General features: G+C 31.6%; 1 protein-coding gene across 3 annotated transcripts in view; it reads right to left on the bottom strand.

Annotated features, from left to right (window-relative positions):
- Positions 1-2,537: 2,537 nt before the first annotated feature.
- LOC139481773 (transmembrane protein 41B-like) overlaps positions 2,538-19,237 on the bottom strand; it is a 28,494-nt gene continuing 11,794 nt past the window's right edge. For 2 of the 3 annotated variants that reach the window (XM_071265270.1, XM_071265271.1), the window contains exons 3-10: positions 18,383-18,511; positions 17,107-17,200; positions 16,434-16,538; positions 14,956-15,094; positions 9,260-11,224; positions 5,139-5,276; positions 4,655-4,947; positions 2,538-4,265 (exon numbers count right to left, since the gene is read on the bottom strand). In XM_071265270.1, coding sequence (XP_071121371.1) covers positions 11,055-11,224; positions 14,956-15,094; positions 16,434-16,538; positions 17,107-17,200; positions 18,383-18,511 — 637 coding nt within the window. In that variant the 3' untranslated portion in view covers positions 2,538-4,265; positions 4,655-4,947; positions 5,139-5,276; positions 9,260-11,054. Of the gene's footprint in view, positions 4,266-4,633; positions 4,948-5,138; positions 5,277-9,259; positions 11,225-14,955; positions 15,095-16,433; positions 16,539-17,106; positions 17,201-18,382; positions 18,512-19,237 lie in introns of all 3 variants that reach the window. The other variant, XM_071265272.1, reaches the window with a different exon arrangement.

The raw sequence follows: 19,237 nt of genomic DNA, 5'->3' as shown, positions 1-19,237 counted from the left end.
TCATTGGTGTGTAAAAGCATTGACCGAAGTACGAGGTCAAGTACATTTTGTATGAAACGCTTTTACAACCCTAAGAAATTACAAAAAGAAGCATTCAATACTTATAATAACATTTTTTAGCCAGGATCATGAAAACACGATTTCTATCAAGTTTTTCTTTAATTTACCTGTGCACTTTATTGTGAAACCTCGTGTCAACATTTCATTTCATTGTGTAATGAATGTCAATTTCAGAAGGACGCGAGATTGCTGTTAGCCAATCAAAATAACGTATCATAATGAAACATACATGGAATGTAATTATAAGATTATGTTATCTCTGAGAGTCCGCTTACGACATCTTTATACTAAATCCTTTGCATTTGTTTAGATTGCAATTTAAGTCTGGGAAGACATGACTGAATTATTTGTTAGCTGTATTGGATTTGAACTTGCTTTCAATAACTGCTGTTATCTTGATAGATTGAAACTATGTGTCTTTTGTCTATGTGTTACTTGTTTTTGTGCTGCATGCTTATCTAACCAGTCAAACCTTTCCAACTGTTTTTTTTTTTTAAGTTAGCTGTGATATTGTAACACCACTGGGAGAGCTTGTAGAACCTTACCAAATTCTTTATGTGCCTGTCCAAAAGATACCTGTAATTCAGTGGTTATCATTGGTTGCTGTCTGTAATAAAAAAAAATCGTTTCTTTCTTTTAGATAAATCAGGCCTTTGCATGGTTAACTAAATATAAGATGATGTGGTTTGAGTTCCAATGAGACAACTCTCCATCCAAGTCACAATTTGTAAAAGTAAACCATTATAGGCCAAAGTTAGCCTTCAACACGGAGCCTTGACTCACAATAAACAGCAAGCTATAAAGGGCCCCAAAAATGACTAGTGTAAAACCATTGAGTTTGAATTGTCATGGGCCTTAAGCTTTTATATCTAACTATAAGGTATGGGTTTTGCTCTTATCAAAGGCTGTAGTGTGACCTATAGTTAAATGAATTAAATGAACTCTGTTGATAGTTGTATCATCGGCATTAATACCACATCTTTTAATTTTTATAATAAATATAACAAGAGTTCACACTCTGAAATGACTCGTATGCTTACTTATGATTGAAATTATGTTGAAAGTCTGTAATATGAAGGTTAAACTACATGTATCACATAAACATAACAATACCAGTGATCCATTTTATTGAGAAAGATTATATGAAACCTACTAGACAGACATGTACACCTTACAATAATTCCACACATCAAATATAGTTGACCAGTTGCTCATACATGTAGTATCTGATAAACTGACACTACCATGTTAACTTAAGATTGACCAATGAACCATGAAAATGAGGTTAAGATCATATGAACCCTGACAGACAGACATGTATTATACCTTGCAAGCATTCGATACACAATATATAATTGACCTTATGTTTAAAGTATCTGATAAACTGACACCACCATGGAAACTAAAGATTGACCAATAAACCAAGTAAATGAGGTCAAAGTCATATTATAACTGCCAGACAGACATGTAGACATAACAATCATCATTCCATACACAAAATATAGTGGTCCTATTGCTCATAGTATCTGAAAAATAGACCAAACCACAAAAGATTTAACACTGTCAAACAAAACTGTGAAAATGAGGTCATGGTCACATGAACCCTACCAGTCAGACATGTACACATTACAATCATTCCATACACCAAATAAGGCCTTATTGCTTATAATATCTGAGAAATTAACCAAACCACAAATAACTAACTTTTGTCCACCGAACCATGAAAATGAGGTCATGGTCAGAAGAAACCTTCTAGTTTGAAATGTACATCTTGCAAACCATTCCATACACCAAATGTAGTTGACCTATAACTTATTGTATCCGAGATACTGACTTGACCATGCAATTAACCTTGATCACTGATCCATTAAATAGGGTCGAGGTTGGGTGAACCCTCTCTGACAGACATGTAGACATTGCAAGGAAACAAATGTAGCTATCCTATTACTCATAGTAAACTAGTATCTCACCCAAGAAAAACACTTATTTTTTTCAAGCATTCACTGAACCATGAAAATGAGGAAAATGAACATGTGACAGACAGAAACTTTGTAACATAAGGTATCTGCTTTCAAGGTATGAAGCATCCCTGTCTTCTACCTTTTAAAATATAACACTGTATACAAATCGTTCATGCTGTCTCTGCTGCCAACACTGAATTGTATTTATACTTCTGTGATTTTCAATTGTTTATAAGTTTGAGTGTTCCTCTAGAAAAGCGCTTTAGTGGCACATAATTTCTTAATTTTTATCTTCATCTACATATCAGATAAGTTAACAATATATGAATCAACTTAAACATGGTTTCAATGAAGATTTTCTTTTATAGAAAAGTCTGTCATACTGGTGTTTTTGAGTGGAACCTTCAAACAAACACAGATAGAACTCCAATGGCTTACTTCCCTTCCTTTAAAGCATTAGGCAGCCATAATAATGCCTCATTGACATTCAAATAATCGCAAGTAAAAAAACGGCAATACAGTAGACTTTTTTATTTTTATTAGTTCTTAATATTAAATTAAAAGTATGAATAGAAATGATCAACTGATTATTACAAAGTCTTCAGTATGCTATAGCTGGCTCTTATATATAGATATACTTTTAGATTTAGCTTATAAAAGCAAATATACAAGTTTACTTGGGGCAGAACATTGTATGAATAGAAATTTCTGTTTCTTATATCATTAAGACAGTGCACAAAGTCTTACAAATCCCACTATACAAATAATTTGTGGAATAAATCTTAAATATTCATTTTGACAAAGCACATATTCAATTCATAATTGAAACAGTAATCTTAATTAATATCTTTAGTTAAAGAGTTAATCTTTTGATCTTCTTTGACAAAATTATTCAAATCATTTAAATCTTTAATTTTTTATTACAAAAAAAATGCCCAAAATATTTTGAATAAAAATGTTGAACAGGTTTTAAAACATTCTAATTCTTCAATATAGTCTAGTTTTCAATTAGATCTATTCCATATACATGATATAAGTGGAGGTACACTTGAACTTTGATGGGTTATTGTATGTTTTGACATCAGCTTTAATAATCAGTCGGAATGTTTTTAAAGGTATATTGTTAGTGGCTTTTGGTTGGTCCCCACCTTTTCTCCCCTGACATAAAGTTTAGAACAGTTCTTTTTGTTAAAACACCAAAATATTCTAAAAATCAAAACAAAATAAAAATTGGAAGTATTTAAAAAATATTTGATTACCATTTTTTTAATTAAATAATAAGTTTTAAATTTTTCACTCACACCATGGATTATGTAAGATAATGCACTGAGATTCAAAAAAGTTTCTAATAAATAAATGTTTAATTTACAAGTACAATGAAACATGGAACATATAAATTATAAGATGCAAACTTAAATGAAATAATTGAATTCTATGTTGACAGTACTCTGTATCATTACAAATGCATATTATTGAAGGTGACTTGATTTATACTATTTTATCTAACCATTAGATATGGGTTGCGTTCAATATCGTAGTGGCTACGTAGTGCTACATAGATTTTGACTATTGAACGTGTAGCTATAGACTAGTTGTTAGATATTGATAGCAGCTATGATATTGAACTCAACCAAGGTAAAACAAAAATAAATTGGTTTTAATATTTCTACAATCTCATGAATATATAATAAACATTTGAAATAAATGTTGTTTTTATAGCAGTAAGCACAGCACAAAAACTTTAAATTGATTAAATTAAATTATTTAGCAGCCATAGTTTTACAATACATGTATCGCTATCAATTATAACAGTAAAATATCATTAAAACAGAAAACAATATCATTATAGCAAGAACTCATAATTTGAAATCCTGAAAAAGTATTCCAAACCAGTAACATTGGAGTCAAGGGTTGACTAGCTAGTACATGTAGTAATGCAGTAGTTAGACTACTAAGACCACTTGGCAAACAAGGCCCCAACAATTATTTTTCAAACAACTTTGTAGAGGAATCACTCTCATAATCAATTGTGAAAATTTTTTGAAAATTTGAAAATTTTGAAAGGTGACTTATCGACCTTATAGTTTCGAAAGATAAGTGAGAAACTGAAGAGACCAGAGTCCAAAACAACTTATAAATGTTTCAAAATACTATATAATGTACAATAAAATCAACTATGTTAAAAATTAATGTGGTAATAGCCTGTTTGCCAATGCCCGTAATTGACCCTGTAATTAGAGATCCCTTTTTTAGTGGTCTTCCTTCCTTATGAGGGACATATTTTTTTATTTACAATAGAGAGCTAGCAGAAAGAGCAATCTATCTTTGTGTAATGTGAGTAACTTTTAAGTTTTCCAAATCTTTTAATTACATTAATTTGTTGTTAAGCTAAATACCTTAGACATCAGATTATTTTTCATGAAAAATTAGTTAAACCGCTGATACATCATTTTTAATTCATCATGCTTTGCATTGGCAAAGGTCAAGTTTGTCCGGTATAGAACCAGTCTACAATTGACAAGGGGAAGTAATTTGTTTGAAAAGTGTGTAATAACAGAATCAAATGGGTAATTGGCAAATGGACTATTATAGGTTTCAGTCAACACAACAACTTCTTGTGGATAAAGCGTCACAATAGAAAAGAAAGGGAATACTTAAAATAATATTTTTTCAAATGAAATACATTTTATTAACTTATTTTCAATTAAAAAGGAAAATTAATAGCATTTTAAATCATTGATTAATGACAGTTAAAAAGGAGGATATATTACCATGAATAAGGCAAAGCTTGGTCCACAACTCTGATGAACAAAAATTACAAATGAGTTGAATTATTCCTTGAGTACAAAGACCTAACAATGCTATGTTTTACTTCTAAACCTAAGATCTTAGTATATAAAATGAAGAGAAATATACCATGAAAAATCTGCACATGAACCATTTTCAGATTTCAAGACAAGAATCAATCATTCTTAATAAAAAAAGAAGATCCTGTTTATTATAGTTTAGTTTAATATGGAAATTTGCATTGAAAAGAAACTGAAACATATCTGACTTTTATTTGATGAAGAAAGAAAAAAAGCGTACGGTAAATCCCCTCCCCCAAGTTGTGTACACTTTGGAAAATGGTTGACAATTATGGATGACCCCTAATGTAATAATCATTTGAACACAAAATTGAACAGAGCATTCATTGTAAGATCCTAAACACAGGACACCGGATCTGTTTTTCAATTAAAAACTGTGTAAATCTACCTAAATAAAATTGAGAAAGGAAATGGTGAATATGTCAAAGCGACAACCACCCGACCATAGAGCAAACAACAGCCGAAGGCAACCAATGGGTCTTCAATGTAGCGAGAATTCCCGCACCCGTAGGTGTCCTTCAGCTGGCCCCTAAAATATGCATAATAGTACAGTGATAATGGACGTCATACTAAACTCCGAATTATACACAAGAAACTAAAATTTAAAATCATACAAGACTAACAAAGGCCAGAGGCTCCTGACTTGGGACAGGCGCAAAATTGCGGCGGGGTTAAACATGTTTATGAGATCTCAACCCTCCCCCTATACCTCTAGCCAATGTAGAAAAGTAAAACAATAACAATACGCACATTAAAATTCAGTTCAAGAGAAGTCCGAGTCTGATGTCAAAAGATGTAACAAAAGAAAATAAATAAAATGACAATAATACATAAATAACAACAGACTACTAGCAGTTAACTGACATGCCAGCTCCAGACCTCAATTAAACTGATTGAAAGATTATGTCTTCATCATATGAATATCAGGTACAATCCCTCCCGTTAGGGTTTTAGTATCATACTATCATAAAATATATGAGAAGAACATAACCCGTGTCATGCCAACAACTGTTTTTTTAGAAATAAATGTGTTTAGTTCCGATGCAGAGACCCTATCAGTGAATCAATGTTAAAGCCAAAATATGCAATCTTTAATGACCTGACAACAGTATCGTAACTATATCCCCTTTTAATAAGTCTATTTAAAGGTTTTGTTAGTTTCTGAGGAGAATACTGACATTTTTGTGCTTTATAAAGAATATTTCCATAAAATTTTGGATGTGAAATACCTGAACGTATAAGATGTCTGCATGTTGAGTTATATTTACGAATTATTTCCTTATACCGGTGATAAAATTTAGTAAATGTTTTGACCAGTTTGTGATATCGAAAACCCTGGTGTAATAATTTTTCAGTAATACATAAATTTCTCTCGCTAAAATCTAATACATTGTTACATACACGAGCGAATCGTACAAGTTGAGATATATAAACACCATAAGATGGTGACAAGGGAACGTCACCATCTAAAAATGGATAATTAACAATAGGAAATGAAAAATCATCTCTTTTATCATAAATTTTTGTATTAAGCTTCCCGTTTATGATATAGATATCAAGATCGAGGAAAGGGCAGTGGTCATTGTTGTCATTAGCTTTATTTAAAGTAAGTTCTACAGGATAAATTTCTTTAGTATACATACTGAAGTCGTCATTATTTAGAGCCAATATATCATCCAAATATCTAAAAGTATTGTTAAATTTTTGTATCAAATGTTGTTTTGATGGGTCTTTGCTAATTTTAGTCATAAATTGTAACTCATAACAATACAAAAACAGGTCCGCAATAAGTGGTGCACAGTTAGTCCCCATTGGAATTCCAATAACTTGACGATATACGGAATCTCCAAAGCGAACAAAAATGTTATCAAGTAAAAATTCAAGTGCATAAATAGTATCAAAGCATGTCCAATTGACATAGTTCTTTTGTTTATTGCTACTAAAAAATGATCTAAAAGAGTTTGAACATATGTACTCGCATTCCGACTTTTTAAATGCCCAGTTAATTAGGGATGTGAATTTTTTCTTAATAAGAATATGAGGCAAAGTGGTATATAGGGTAGAAAAATCAAAACTTTGAACAGATTCAAAATCACCAATATATGCATGCAATTTATCAAGTACTTCCAACGAGTTTTTGACACTCCAAAAGTAATTAATTCCACTATTTTCAAAGGCCTTATTTGAACAATTTATTATCAGGTTTTTTATTGTACCAAGTGTACTAGTAAGTAAAACAGACAATTTAGTAGTTGAACAATGGCTGGAAGATGAAATAAATCTATATTTGTAAGGTTTTTTGTGCAGCTTCGGAAGCCAGTACATAGTTGGGACTTTCATTGTGTTTGGTTCTGCTTGTAAAGAAGTAGCTAAAAGTTTATGTTTGTTACAGATGTCGTTTTCTGAAAATGAAGTCAGTTGGAATGTTGGTGAATTCGTGATTTCCTTTTGCAGAACCTCTATATAAAATTTACGTCAAACAATAATGATATTATTAGCAGCTTTATCAGCCGGGACAAAAACAAATTCCTTGGCTAGTTCTGTTAGTTTATTTTTGATACGCGAAATAGGGTTTTTATAGTTTTTGTTGAGGGTAAAATGTTCTTTAAAATGTTGTATTCGAATATCAACTATCTTCATTACTGAATTAAAAAAAGAGTCCAAAGATTTTTTGTCAGCTTTTTCCCGTTTTACCCATTTCAAACAGTAGGCGCGGAGTGAGTCGTTGATGATATTACGACACTCATTCCAGTTAACAGTTGACGGGGGACGATATTTAGGTCCTTTACTGAGGAATGATTTTAACTCTCGGTCGCGAACGATGTTAAGGTCTCCTGTTATAACATGGGAAATTGGTCCATAGGTGTATTCTGAATTACTGCAATTACACGACATAGGTGTATTTTCAGTGATATTTACATCTTTACACAATTGGTTATAATTAAACACATATTTTCGGGTAGATTTCTTGTAAATATAACAAATGAGAGGGAGTTCAGTATTATCAAAATATCCAGGAATTTGGTCTTTAACAGAATGGTCGTTAAAAATACCGGCAATATTTACAAAATCAAAACCTTTATTGACATACTTTATTTTAATAAAATGTTTTTTATGATCTTCAGGGCGATCAATTTTTGGAAACAGTTTAGAATAACAATATGCCATTATAATTTGGACAATTTCATACTTAGGACTGTAATATGAAATTGTGTTGCAATCCTCTAAAATTTTATTTAATTTATTTATAGGTAAAGAACAAAGCTTGGTTAACAGATAATGTCTGCCGTTGTTTTTTGAAATGGAAATTAGGTCCGAAATATTTGTATGGTTGGTCCGAAATTTTCTTTGATTGCGATTTTTTCTGCGTCCATGAGAACGATTTTTACGAACAGTTTTAGAAACTATATCCAAAATGTTAACAGAATCGGTTCTTGATATATTGCCAATTCCCATGATATTATCATTAAGACCGAGAGGGTAGACTGTCTGTAATTTTTTAATCCAATTTAATTCATTTATTTTTCGTGATCGTACAAACTTGGAATGAGATTCACCAGGCTGCTTATTTACTACTTCTAAAGGTTGGACTGTTAAATATTTAATAGGATGACTGTGCTTCTTAAGATGTTGATAAATGATACTTTTGAATTTATTGGGTCTTTTAAAACGATACAGGTGTTCTTGCGTGCGTTTAGATAAATATCGCCCAGTTTCACCTACGTACTGAATACCGCATCCCGGTTTGTTTCATGTGAGTAAATAAATAATACTGTTTGTTTTTCAAGTAATATCAGTTTCAAAATTTAGAGAAAATGTGCGACCATTAAATGTGGACCTTACTGTATTGTTGGTGGAAAGACGGGGACACGTAAGTCATTTTTTGGCATGACACTTATCGATAGAAGGGTAACCACGATTTTTATTGTTAAAAACGTTAGCTATTGTCGTATTTTTAGATAAGCGATTCTGAAGATTGAGACGTGTAGATACCCTTTGAACGAGTTTAGTATTTAATATTTTTCCATTTCTAAGCTTCATATTTGTTTTTTGGTATGTAGATTTATTACAAAGGAGCAAAGACTGGCGTCCAGAATATGAACCATCACACAGTAGATTAAATTGTGTAAAAATGATAAAACTGTTCGGCTCAAGACGTCAAATGCTTATTGTCATAAGTTACCCGACAAATTTAACAAAAGATAGGGTATATCAAGGTAGCGACTGACGTCTGACTAAATAGATGAATGGGGCTGAATATTAAAATACTACTTTTTGATAGATATTCCTAAAGTAATGAACATAGAGAAGTTCTCGCTCGGACACACACTCCATAATCTAGTATAATATAAGAGCATAAACCTTAAGCACCTAAAGTATACTCTTGTGTATCTTTTGTTATCTCTATTTTACAAAATTTTCCTTTGATCTAACTGACTGACAATTTCCTTTCTCCGCACAGTAGAGTGATATAAAAAATTATTTCTAGAAACTAAGATCGCACACACATGCCGGTTGTCAGTGAAATTAACAAGGTAGTCATAGGAAAAATAGCAATAAACCATTGTCAGTAAAATTAACAAGGTAGTCATGGGAAAAATAGCAATAAACAGATTATCATTGGTCATTTCAACTCGATTGCTCGAAAAGCAATCTCGTTAAGATGATCATTGTTAATCTATAATTACCATGTAGACCGTGTATTTAAATTCTAACAAATGTACTTGAAATAATGAACAACAATTCTAAACAATACTAAATAGAATTGGCACCACTAACTAAGTTTTAGCACCTTTTAAAAGTTCCAAAAACATTTTTTACAACATAAACAAATTTAACCAAACACAAAACATCTGCAGCTAATTTGAACAACTACAATTAATACATAGTCTGTATATTATGTGTACTATGATCTCATGTTGAAACAGGTTATTCTCAAAATCATAACAAAATTAATGAATTTTAAAGTGCGTATAACTGTCAGACTACAACTTCCTACCAAATCAAATATTATAAATAAAGGTTGATTTGACCTCATAATTTTTATAATTTAAGGAACCAATTATGAAATAAGAAATAATTCTGTATATGTATATCTGTTAAAATAAACATAGAATTAATTGCCAGTTTATAGGACAGGAACTGTAAATTCAGCAATTATTGCAATTTTGTCATTTTAGATTAAAATTTGAACTTTTGTGATTCAAAAAAAAATCCTGTTTGATTCATATAAAAAATTTCAAATGCGAGTTTCAATTATTGCGATTATAACCCTATCGCATTTTTTCACAATTATAAAAACATCTCAATAATTTCTGAATTACTAGTAACAAATTCACTTATCTAATTGAACAACAACACAAAACCATACACAATATCAGAGAACTATAATATTCTGAGGTATATCTACAGAAACAAATCTGCCAAACTACATCATATTCTGGGATCAAGCATATAACTTATTTGAATAAATTTTACATGTTTATAAAATCTGACTAGCTTAATTACAGTGAAACTGGTCTTGACATAAACCCTGGTCTAACATTGTATGTGTGTACAACTAGCATTCTTTGATATTTCAACATGTGAACAAAATGGCTTCTGTTTAATCTGGTTTATACTAGTACTGGATTCATTGTATTTTAATTTGAAGAATTTAACACTTCATTTCTTACTGAATTTCTTGATATTTCTCAATAAATAATTTTGCATAGATAAAATAATTTCTATTATTATAAATAAAAGTTTCACAGTCAAGTATTTACTGTAAATTTTCAAAATATGAATATGGTAAATTATAACAAATGTATGGTCCCCAGTTTTATAAAACATACCCAATAGGTCTCTTTATCCCTCTTAAAAAAATGACAATACAGATCATATATCAAGTTCTAAACAGTTTTAAATGTATCCAATGGGATATGTCATATATATTTGAAAACACAACCTGAAAATGTTGTATTTTTTTTTATATGGAATTGTTTTAATAGATATGAATAACAAGTCAGACATATACCAGATATTCAGTAACTCAAGAACTTAATTTAGATGTTGAAATAAAATGGATACAATAAAAAGATATACATAATATAAATAAACAATGCATAACAAAAATATCCACCAGGTATCCCATCAATGCTTCAGATTTACAAAATCAAGTCAAATCTCAGTCTAATTTCTCTTGTATTTTTTTCTTGAATACGACAGGTAGTAAAGATATAACAGCAAACAATGCTAGCATGCCTATAGAAGTCCAAGATAGCATGTCACTTGATGATGTCAGCTGATGTAATGTTGTACCCGCTTGTATTGCAATAAACGTCGGTGGTATAACACCTAAAATAAAAATAAAAAAATTATGATTTATAACATTTTCAAATTCCAGACCAAGTATAAAAGTATTCCAAAATGCTGAGTAATATATAACAAATAATTTTGTGGCTAGTGGATTTAATACAAATTCAAATTGTTCGCAAACAGGAAGTGACTTGTATTGCAATAAATGCAGTGGTATACCACCTAAAATGAAATTAACAATTTTATGGTTTAAAGTATATCGACTGTGATTGTGGCTAGTCAAACAATCAACCAATTTGACATTTCAAAACCAAATCCAATCCCAACACTCTGGTGTACATTACTGAAAATATTTCCTAGAATGCATTAGATTACTAAACAGTGAATGTACATTTCATGTATTGGTTTATGAAAGAAAGGTTGTGATAACAGATGCTCAATTAAACTATCAAACATACCGACTCAAGAATCTATGGAAAATATCTGTCAATGAAAGGTAACTGAACAATTCATCTTATAAAATTGAAGACCAACTATTAAATCATTGCATAAAACAAAAGCTGAGTAATACGACAGTGTTACTAACAGTCAAATCAGTGTGAATCGCTCAATAAGCTCTTGTCAAATTAAAAAAATTAACTGAACAAGCATTCTGAGAGTATTGCATGGCAATACATAGTCCCCTACCGGGTAAAAATTCATTATACTGGAACAAAATGCTAACTTATTTTATAACTTGTCATGGTGTAAAAAGAAAATATCAAGTCAATATAGTCAAGCATGACTAACAAGAGGCTGTCACAACGACAGCAAACCGGATTTATTAACATTTATTTGTGTCCTGGCAATATCACAAGAACCATTACTGATGAATGGTGAAAGTGAAAATCGTCAATATCAAATTTGACCTCCATTTTGTCATCAGTATCAACATATTAAAATTTGAAAAGCTTAGATTGAATGGTTCATGAGTAAATGCAACTACCTGAATGGAAACACCATTTTACGATCTTTCAAGAACCATAACTCCTGAACGGTAAAAGTCAAAATCGTCATTATTGAACTTGACCTCTATTTTGTCATCCGTAACAACATATATTAAAATTTCAAAAGCTTTGGTTGAATGGTTCATGAGAAAATGCACGGACACGACGGGAAACACCATTTTTCAATCTTTCAAGAACCATAACTCCTGAACGGTAAAAGTCAAAATCGTCATTATTGAACTTGACCTCCATTTTGTCATCAGTAACAGCATATTAAAATTTCGGAAGCTTTGGTAGAACAGTTCATGCATAAATGCACGGACACGACTGGAAACTCCATTTTTCAATCTTTCAAGAACCATAACTCCTGAACGGTAAAAGTCAAATTCGTCATTATTGAACTTGACCTCCATTCTGTCATAAGTAACAACATATTAAAATTTGGGAAGCTTTGGTAGAACAGTTCATGCGTAAATGCACGGACAACTCCATTTTTCAATCTTTCAAGAACCATAACTCCTGAACGGTAAAAGTCAAAATCGCCATTATTGAACTTGACCTTCGAATAGTTGTCAGTAATAACATATTAAAATTTTAAAAGCTTTGGTTGAACGGTTCATGAGTTAATGCACGGACAACATTTGATTGCCGCCCGCCCGCCCGCCCGCCCGCCCGACTGCCCGACCGCCCGCCCGCCGTACATCCCCAAATCAATAACCGACATTTTTGTCACAAAAATCCGGTTAAAAACAGTGTGGAAAACTGATTATATGAGTGAATTTTTCAAGTCCAAGTACCATAACTCTGCACAAAATTATCAGACCAAAACAAAAAATTTAACTTGATCTGTAACTTGTCATGATGAAACTATATACCAATTATCAATCAATATCTTCAAGCATGATGAAAAAAAGTGTGGAAAACACTCTAAAATTAGACATGATGTAATAAAAAGTATATTTATTTTCAAGTTATAATCAAATATAATTAATAAATCCAAACATTTTTTCTTTCATTTGTCACAAACTAATATAGATTTGTAACTTATCTATAAAATGTCAACCACTTTTATCTATACACAATGTAATGAAATATATACCTTATAAAAAATAGATTATTATCTAATTAAAAGATTTCACTTCATAATTTTGTTTTATGTATATACCACTCAGAAAATTAGTTTATACAAATAAAAAACACTTCAAACAATTAACCAAAGAATGTCTTTAAACAAGAGTGCACACACTGAAATGTCTCGCCTTCTTTACTAATCATTGATATTATGTTGATAGTCCTAAGTATAAAGCTTTATTACAACTGTCACATAAACTTAACATTAACCAAGTAGCTAAACAAAGACCAATGAACCATGAAAATGAGGTCAAGGTCAGATGAACCATGCCAGGCAAACATGTACAGCTAACAAAGCTTCCATACAACAAATATAGTTGACCTATTACTTATTATAGTTTAAGAAAAATAGACCAAAACACAAAAACTTAACACTGTGCAATGAACCGTGCAATTGAGGTCATGGTCAAATAAATCTGCGGGACTGACATATAGATCATAATATATTTCCATACACCAAATATAGCTGACCTTTGGCATATAAAATTACATAAAAAGACCAAAACTTAAAAACTTAACTTTGACCACTTAAACATGAAAATGAGGTCAAGGTCAGATGACATCTGGCCGCTAGACATGTACACCTTACAATCATTCCATACAACAAATATAGTAGACCTATTGCATAAAGTATGAGAAAAACAGACCAAAACACAAAAACTTAACTATAACCACTGAACCATGAAAATGAGGTCAAGGTCAGATGACACCTGCCAGTTGGACATGTACACCTTCCAGTCCTTCCATACACCAAATATACTAGCCCTATTGCTTATAGTATCTGAGATATGGACTTGATCACCAAAACTTAACCTTGTTCACTGATCCATGAAATGAGGTCGAGGTCAAGTGAAAACTGTCTGACGGGCATGAGGACCTTGCAAGGTACGCACATACCAAATATAGTTATCCTATTACTTATAATAAGAGAGAATTCAACATTACAAAAATTCTGAACTTTTTTTTCAAGTGGTCACTGAACCATGAAAATGAGGTCAAGGACATTGGACATGTGACTGACGGAAACTTCGTAACATGAGGCATCTATATACAAAGTATGAAGCATCCAGGTCTTTCACCTTCTAAAATATAAACCTTTTAAGAAGTTAGCTAACGCCGCCGCCGTAGCCGCCGCCGCCGCCGGATCACTATCCCTATGTCGAGCTTTCTGCAACAAAAGTTGCAGGCTCGACAAAAAATGAGTTATCTCTCTTTGTACAGAAATATATGGTATAACATTAGATATGGACCATGATAACTCTATACTAAATCATCAGACCGGAACAAAATTCGAACTTGATCTATAACTTGTCATGATAAAACTACATACCAAATATCAAATCAATATCTTCAAGAACGAAGAAAAAAGTGTGGAAAGCTGATTTGACGAACTGACGGATGGACAGACGGACGGACAGACAGACAGACGGAGTGCAAACCTAAAGTCCCCTTCGACTTCGTCAGTAGGGGACTAAAAAGAAGTGAATATTAAAATAAAATTGAGAATAGAAGGCTGCATGTATATGAGAAGGCTATATGAGATAAATGGCACATAAAACTTAAATCTATTGAACTATATCTTTTTTTATTCTATATAGTTTTAATCACTCATCAAACTTCTGAATGGGAATTCTTGAAATCAATAATACTTACCTAAAAATGTTCCAACAAAGAATGGTACAATTGGAACATTTATGACTGGTGAAGTAATGTTTATAAACCAGTTGGGTAAAAATGGTGTAATTCTCAAAAATATGATGTAGTTCAACAAATGTTCTCTGTGTTTATCTACCTGGAAAGACAAAAGATTACATTCTGTTAGCCTTGGCATGTATGTAGTAACTTCTTACTTTTTAAAATATCCCACTGATAGGTATTGTTTAAGCATCTTCTTTAATGATGTTGGTACATATTCCATCAAACTACATACATTACATTACCATTATCATGATTATTACCCTCCCACATAAAAGAGTATCAATGAATATGAATATTTTCTGTCACCCTCCCTGTTGCATTACTAGTAACTGTACAAGTATATCTAATTTTTACAGTTTGTTCTTATGTTTTGTTGTGACATGACTGTCCCAGCTGAGGGGAGGATTGAGTGTTCACAAGCATGATTTACCTTGCCATATTCTTTATGTGCCTGTCCCTAGTCAGGAGCCTTTATTCAATGGTTATTATTGGTTCATCTCTATTTTTATTTTTTGTAAAATTGCTTTGTTATAAATAAGGCCGTTAGTTTTCTTGTTTGAAATGTTTCACATTTTTCTTGTTGGGGGCTTTTATAGCCGACTAAACACTATGGGATTTTCTCATTGTTCAATTTCATACTGAGGCCTTTAATTTCGTATATCTATGTCATTTGAACTCTGGTGGAGAGTTTTCCAATGGCAATCATACCACAGCTCCTTTTTTTAATATATTACATGAGATTTCCATTCTGTAAAAACCATCCCCTCAATATGTACTATACAAGTTATAATTAATTCCATGATATTGCCATTCTGTTATTTTCCCCCTGGTTTATACTTGGATGAGATTGCCATTCTGTAATGCCGTCCTATACAGGTAAATATACAGGTATTTTTGTCCATCTGATGAGTTCAGCCTTTTTCAACAGATTTTTATAGTTCGTTCTTATGTTGTACTGTTATACCACTGTCCCAGGTTAGGGGGAGGGTTGGGATCTCGCTAACATGTTTAACCCCACCACATTATTTATGTATTTGTCTGTCCCAAGTCAGGAGCCTGTAATTCAGTGGTTGTCGTTTGTTTATGTGTTGCATATTTGTTTTTCGTTCATTTTTTTTACATAAATAAGGCCGTTAGTTTTCTCGTTTGAATTGTTTTACAGTGTCTTATCGGGGCCTTTTATAGCTGACTATGCGGTATGGGCTTTGCTCATTGTTGAAGGCCATACGGTGACCAATAGTTGTTAATGTCTGTGTCATTTTGGTCTTTTGTGGATAGTTGTCTCATTGGCAATCATACCACATCTTCTTTTTTAAATATTTACTTTCATGAGAGAACATCACCCAGGTATTTACTGTATGGGTTTGTACTTACATGAGATTGCCATTATGTTACCCTCCCCTCATGTATGTACTTTATGGGTTTGTACTTACATGAGATTGCCATTCTGTAACTCTCTGTGGTATATATTTCATGACTAATTGTTTTCCTACTAGATATGATAATGAATAACAAAATGATGCTCCTAAACCAGAACACTGAAAAATACAAAACACAAACATTTAACTTTCATTAAATATTAAGATGACCTTTCACTTATCTACAATATATCCTAATGCTTAATTTGTATGCTTCAATAACTTTTAATTTTTAATATGTACGGTATGGACACTTGTCTATCAATGACTATAGTACATGTATGTTGATCTCTAGATTTATAAGAAGTCATGCAAGAATATAAAAACATTATTTTATTTATAAAACTATTCACCCCACCTTTAAGTGGGTTCATATAATTCCATCTTCAGTTTTCGGTAGTATTTTTGAACTTCTTGGGTTTTTTGCTTATTATTGTTAAAGCTAAACCAGATAGAGGTAACTCAATTATTACAAGTAACATCTTACTGAAATACTATAATTGTGAATAACATGACCTACAGATACAAAACAGCTCCTACCTATCATTTTTACTTGCAGGCAATCAAGATTGCAAAATAAAAACTGTATGCATGCTTCATTTGCATTAATGTTTTGAGAATTTCTTATACTGCCTGATTCTAGTAAGAACTTTCGCTTAAATTAAGAATGAAAATTAAGAATACTTACCAAACATACTAAAAATAATGCCAGTGGAAATGGGAACAGGAATCCTGAGAGAATACTGAGAAATATAGATCCTGGTATAGCAAATGATTGTAAACTGGTAGAAGTTAAGGAGTTGTTTCTTCAAATGCAATTTGAACAGTCACATATATTGTTACACATAGATATATCAGGCACTGATCCAATTATTTTAATGAGTGTATAAAAGCTAGTATACTGTAGTAATTATATTTGATTAATTGCGTTGACTGTATATGTTTATGCTATACAGTCACTGACCATATACTATCTTAAACCCTGCCCACCAAAATTTGTAATAAATGTACACATTTCTGTAAGGTGGCAACTAACAAAAAGTCATTTCCCTACATTTTTCATACAAAAATAAACCAAATTTTTTGTTTTTGTTCTTGTCCTTGATAAAATTGTATTAATTATTACGTTCATTGCTTATTGGTGATATTCTATCCCTATTGACATGTCAACCAACACATTTAATACAGGATCAAGAGTTATTTTATTATATAACTAGAACACACCCTTGACATCGTGGGTCAGTGACTGAATTAAAGTAGCTACACCTTATTTTTAGCCTGGATTCTTAGTGTTCATATTGCCATTTGATAAAGACATACTGATTATAAGGGGCACAGTTTTCTCTGCTTTCAAAATCTTTCTGTTTGAACCCGTCCTAATTTTCTTACTACATCCGAAAACTACTTGAAGATATATAATATATATTTTTTTGGTAATTGAATTTAGTGTCAATCCCTGTATAATGACGAAGTTCAGTTGTGATTATGACCTGTGTATATCGCAAATCCAAAATACACTGTTAGGTGGTGTGCCTGACAGAGGTGGAACATACATATTAGGTAACAGGACAGGTAACATGTGACATTATACTATTGGTATCAGTATCAGATTTGATCCAGAACTTGTTAATTATTGGTAATATTAATTATGCGGAAAACAAAAGGGCCTGGAATGGTGTAACTTTTAATCAACACCATTGTCCTATATTAGTTATATATAGAAAGCTGAATTCTTTGATCCGTCTTTTTTACATCATGCCAGCTAACAAATTGGACCTTGTATTTGAGTAGTATAGATGAGTACATCTTTAAATTTTGTCTTAGGTCCCAAAGGTCATTTGCAGCAAACTGGGTCCCAACAATCATGAGCAATGCAAGAAGTCAAACTAAGGGTACCAGATTTTGTGTTGTTTTTTTTTAATAATCATCTTTCATGTCACTTTGCATGTTAAGTAAAAGGATACAATATATATGTTACAAAATAAGCCCCTAACACCTGTATATAAAATTTATCTTTATATATAGATAAAACATTTCCTAATCGCTTAGCGTCCTCTATATCTCTAGGTAATTTTATATGCTGCTTTTCTGATCTGAAATATAAAATAATTGATTAAACTTTCATCTCTTAAATTAAAAGATAAAAGTTGACATAGAAATATATGATTTTCAAAGTTAATACATGATGATTTAATATGTACAATTTCAGAATCCCCAGAAAGACTTAATGAAGCCATCTTGTGTCTGTACTACACTAGCTTTAAAATAAATGGAGAATGTATCCATGGGATACAGACATGACAGATGATGCCCCTGCTTATATAACGTTATAAATCTCAAGAACGGTAAAAGTGACGCAACCCAAATTCAAACTTGATCTGTATTGTGTGGTAATAAGCATTGTGTATAAGTTTCATAACATTTGGTTGAGGCAAACTAAAGTGGGATATAAAAAAGATTCATAAATATAAATGGTGTTCAAATAAATAGAATTCAAATCTTTTATAATAGGCTGGAATATAATCAGTAATGTTTCCTTCAGCTTTTTTGGGGAAATTACTCCTTTCCAAAGGCAAATAGTTGGTCCACAATAAAAACATGATGGGATTTTTACTGCTAATCTTTTAAATACATAACTTTCATTGGGCTATATGAGAAATGTTCATACAAGTTTGACAAGGAGTTCACAAATGAGATGAATTAGATTTTAATTTGCAAATGTATATCTGAAAAAATCTTTTCATAAAAAAAAGGGGTAATGTACAGTCTGACAGAAAGTGTCAAATTTCTCATGCAAGTATCATTAGGTAAATATGTAC

This window comes from Mytilus edulis, chromosome 7 (assembly GCF_963676685.1).
Source record: "Mytilus edulis chromosome 7, xbMytEdul2.2, whole genome shotgun sequence".
Classification (NCBI taxonomy): Eukaryota; Metazoa; Mollusca; class Bivalvia; order Mytilida; family Mytilidae; genus Mytilus; species Mytilus edulis.
The sequence above is the reverse complement of the archived record's forward strand: the minus strand, read 5'-3'. Positions and strand labels throughout refer to the sequence as shown.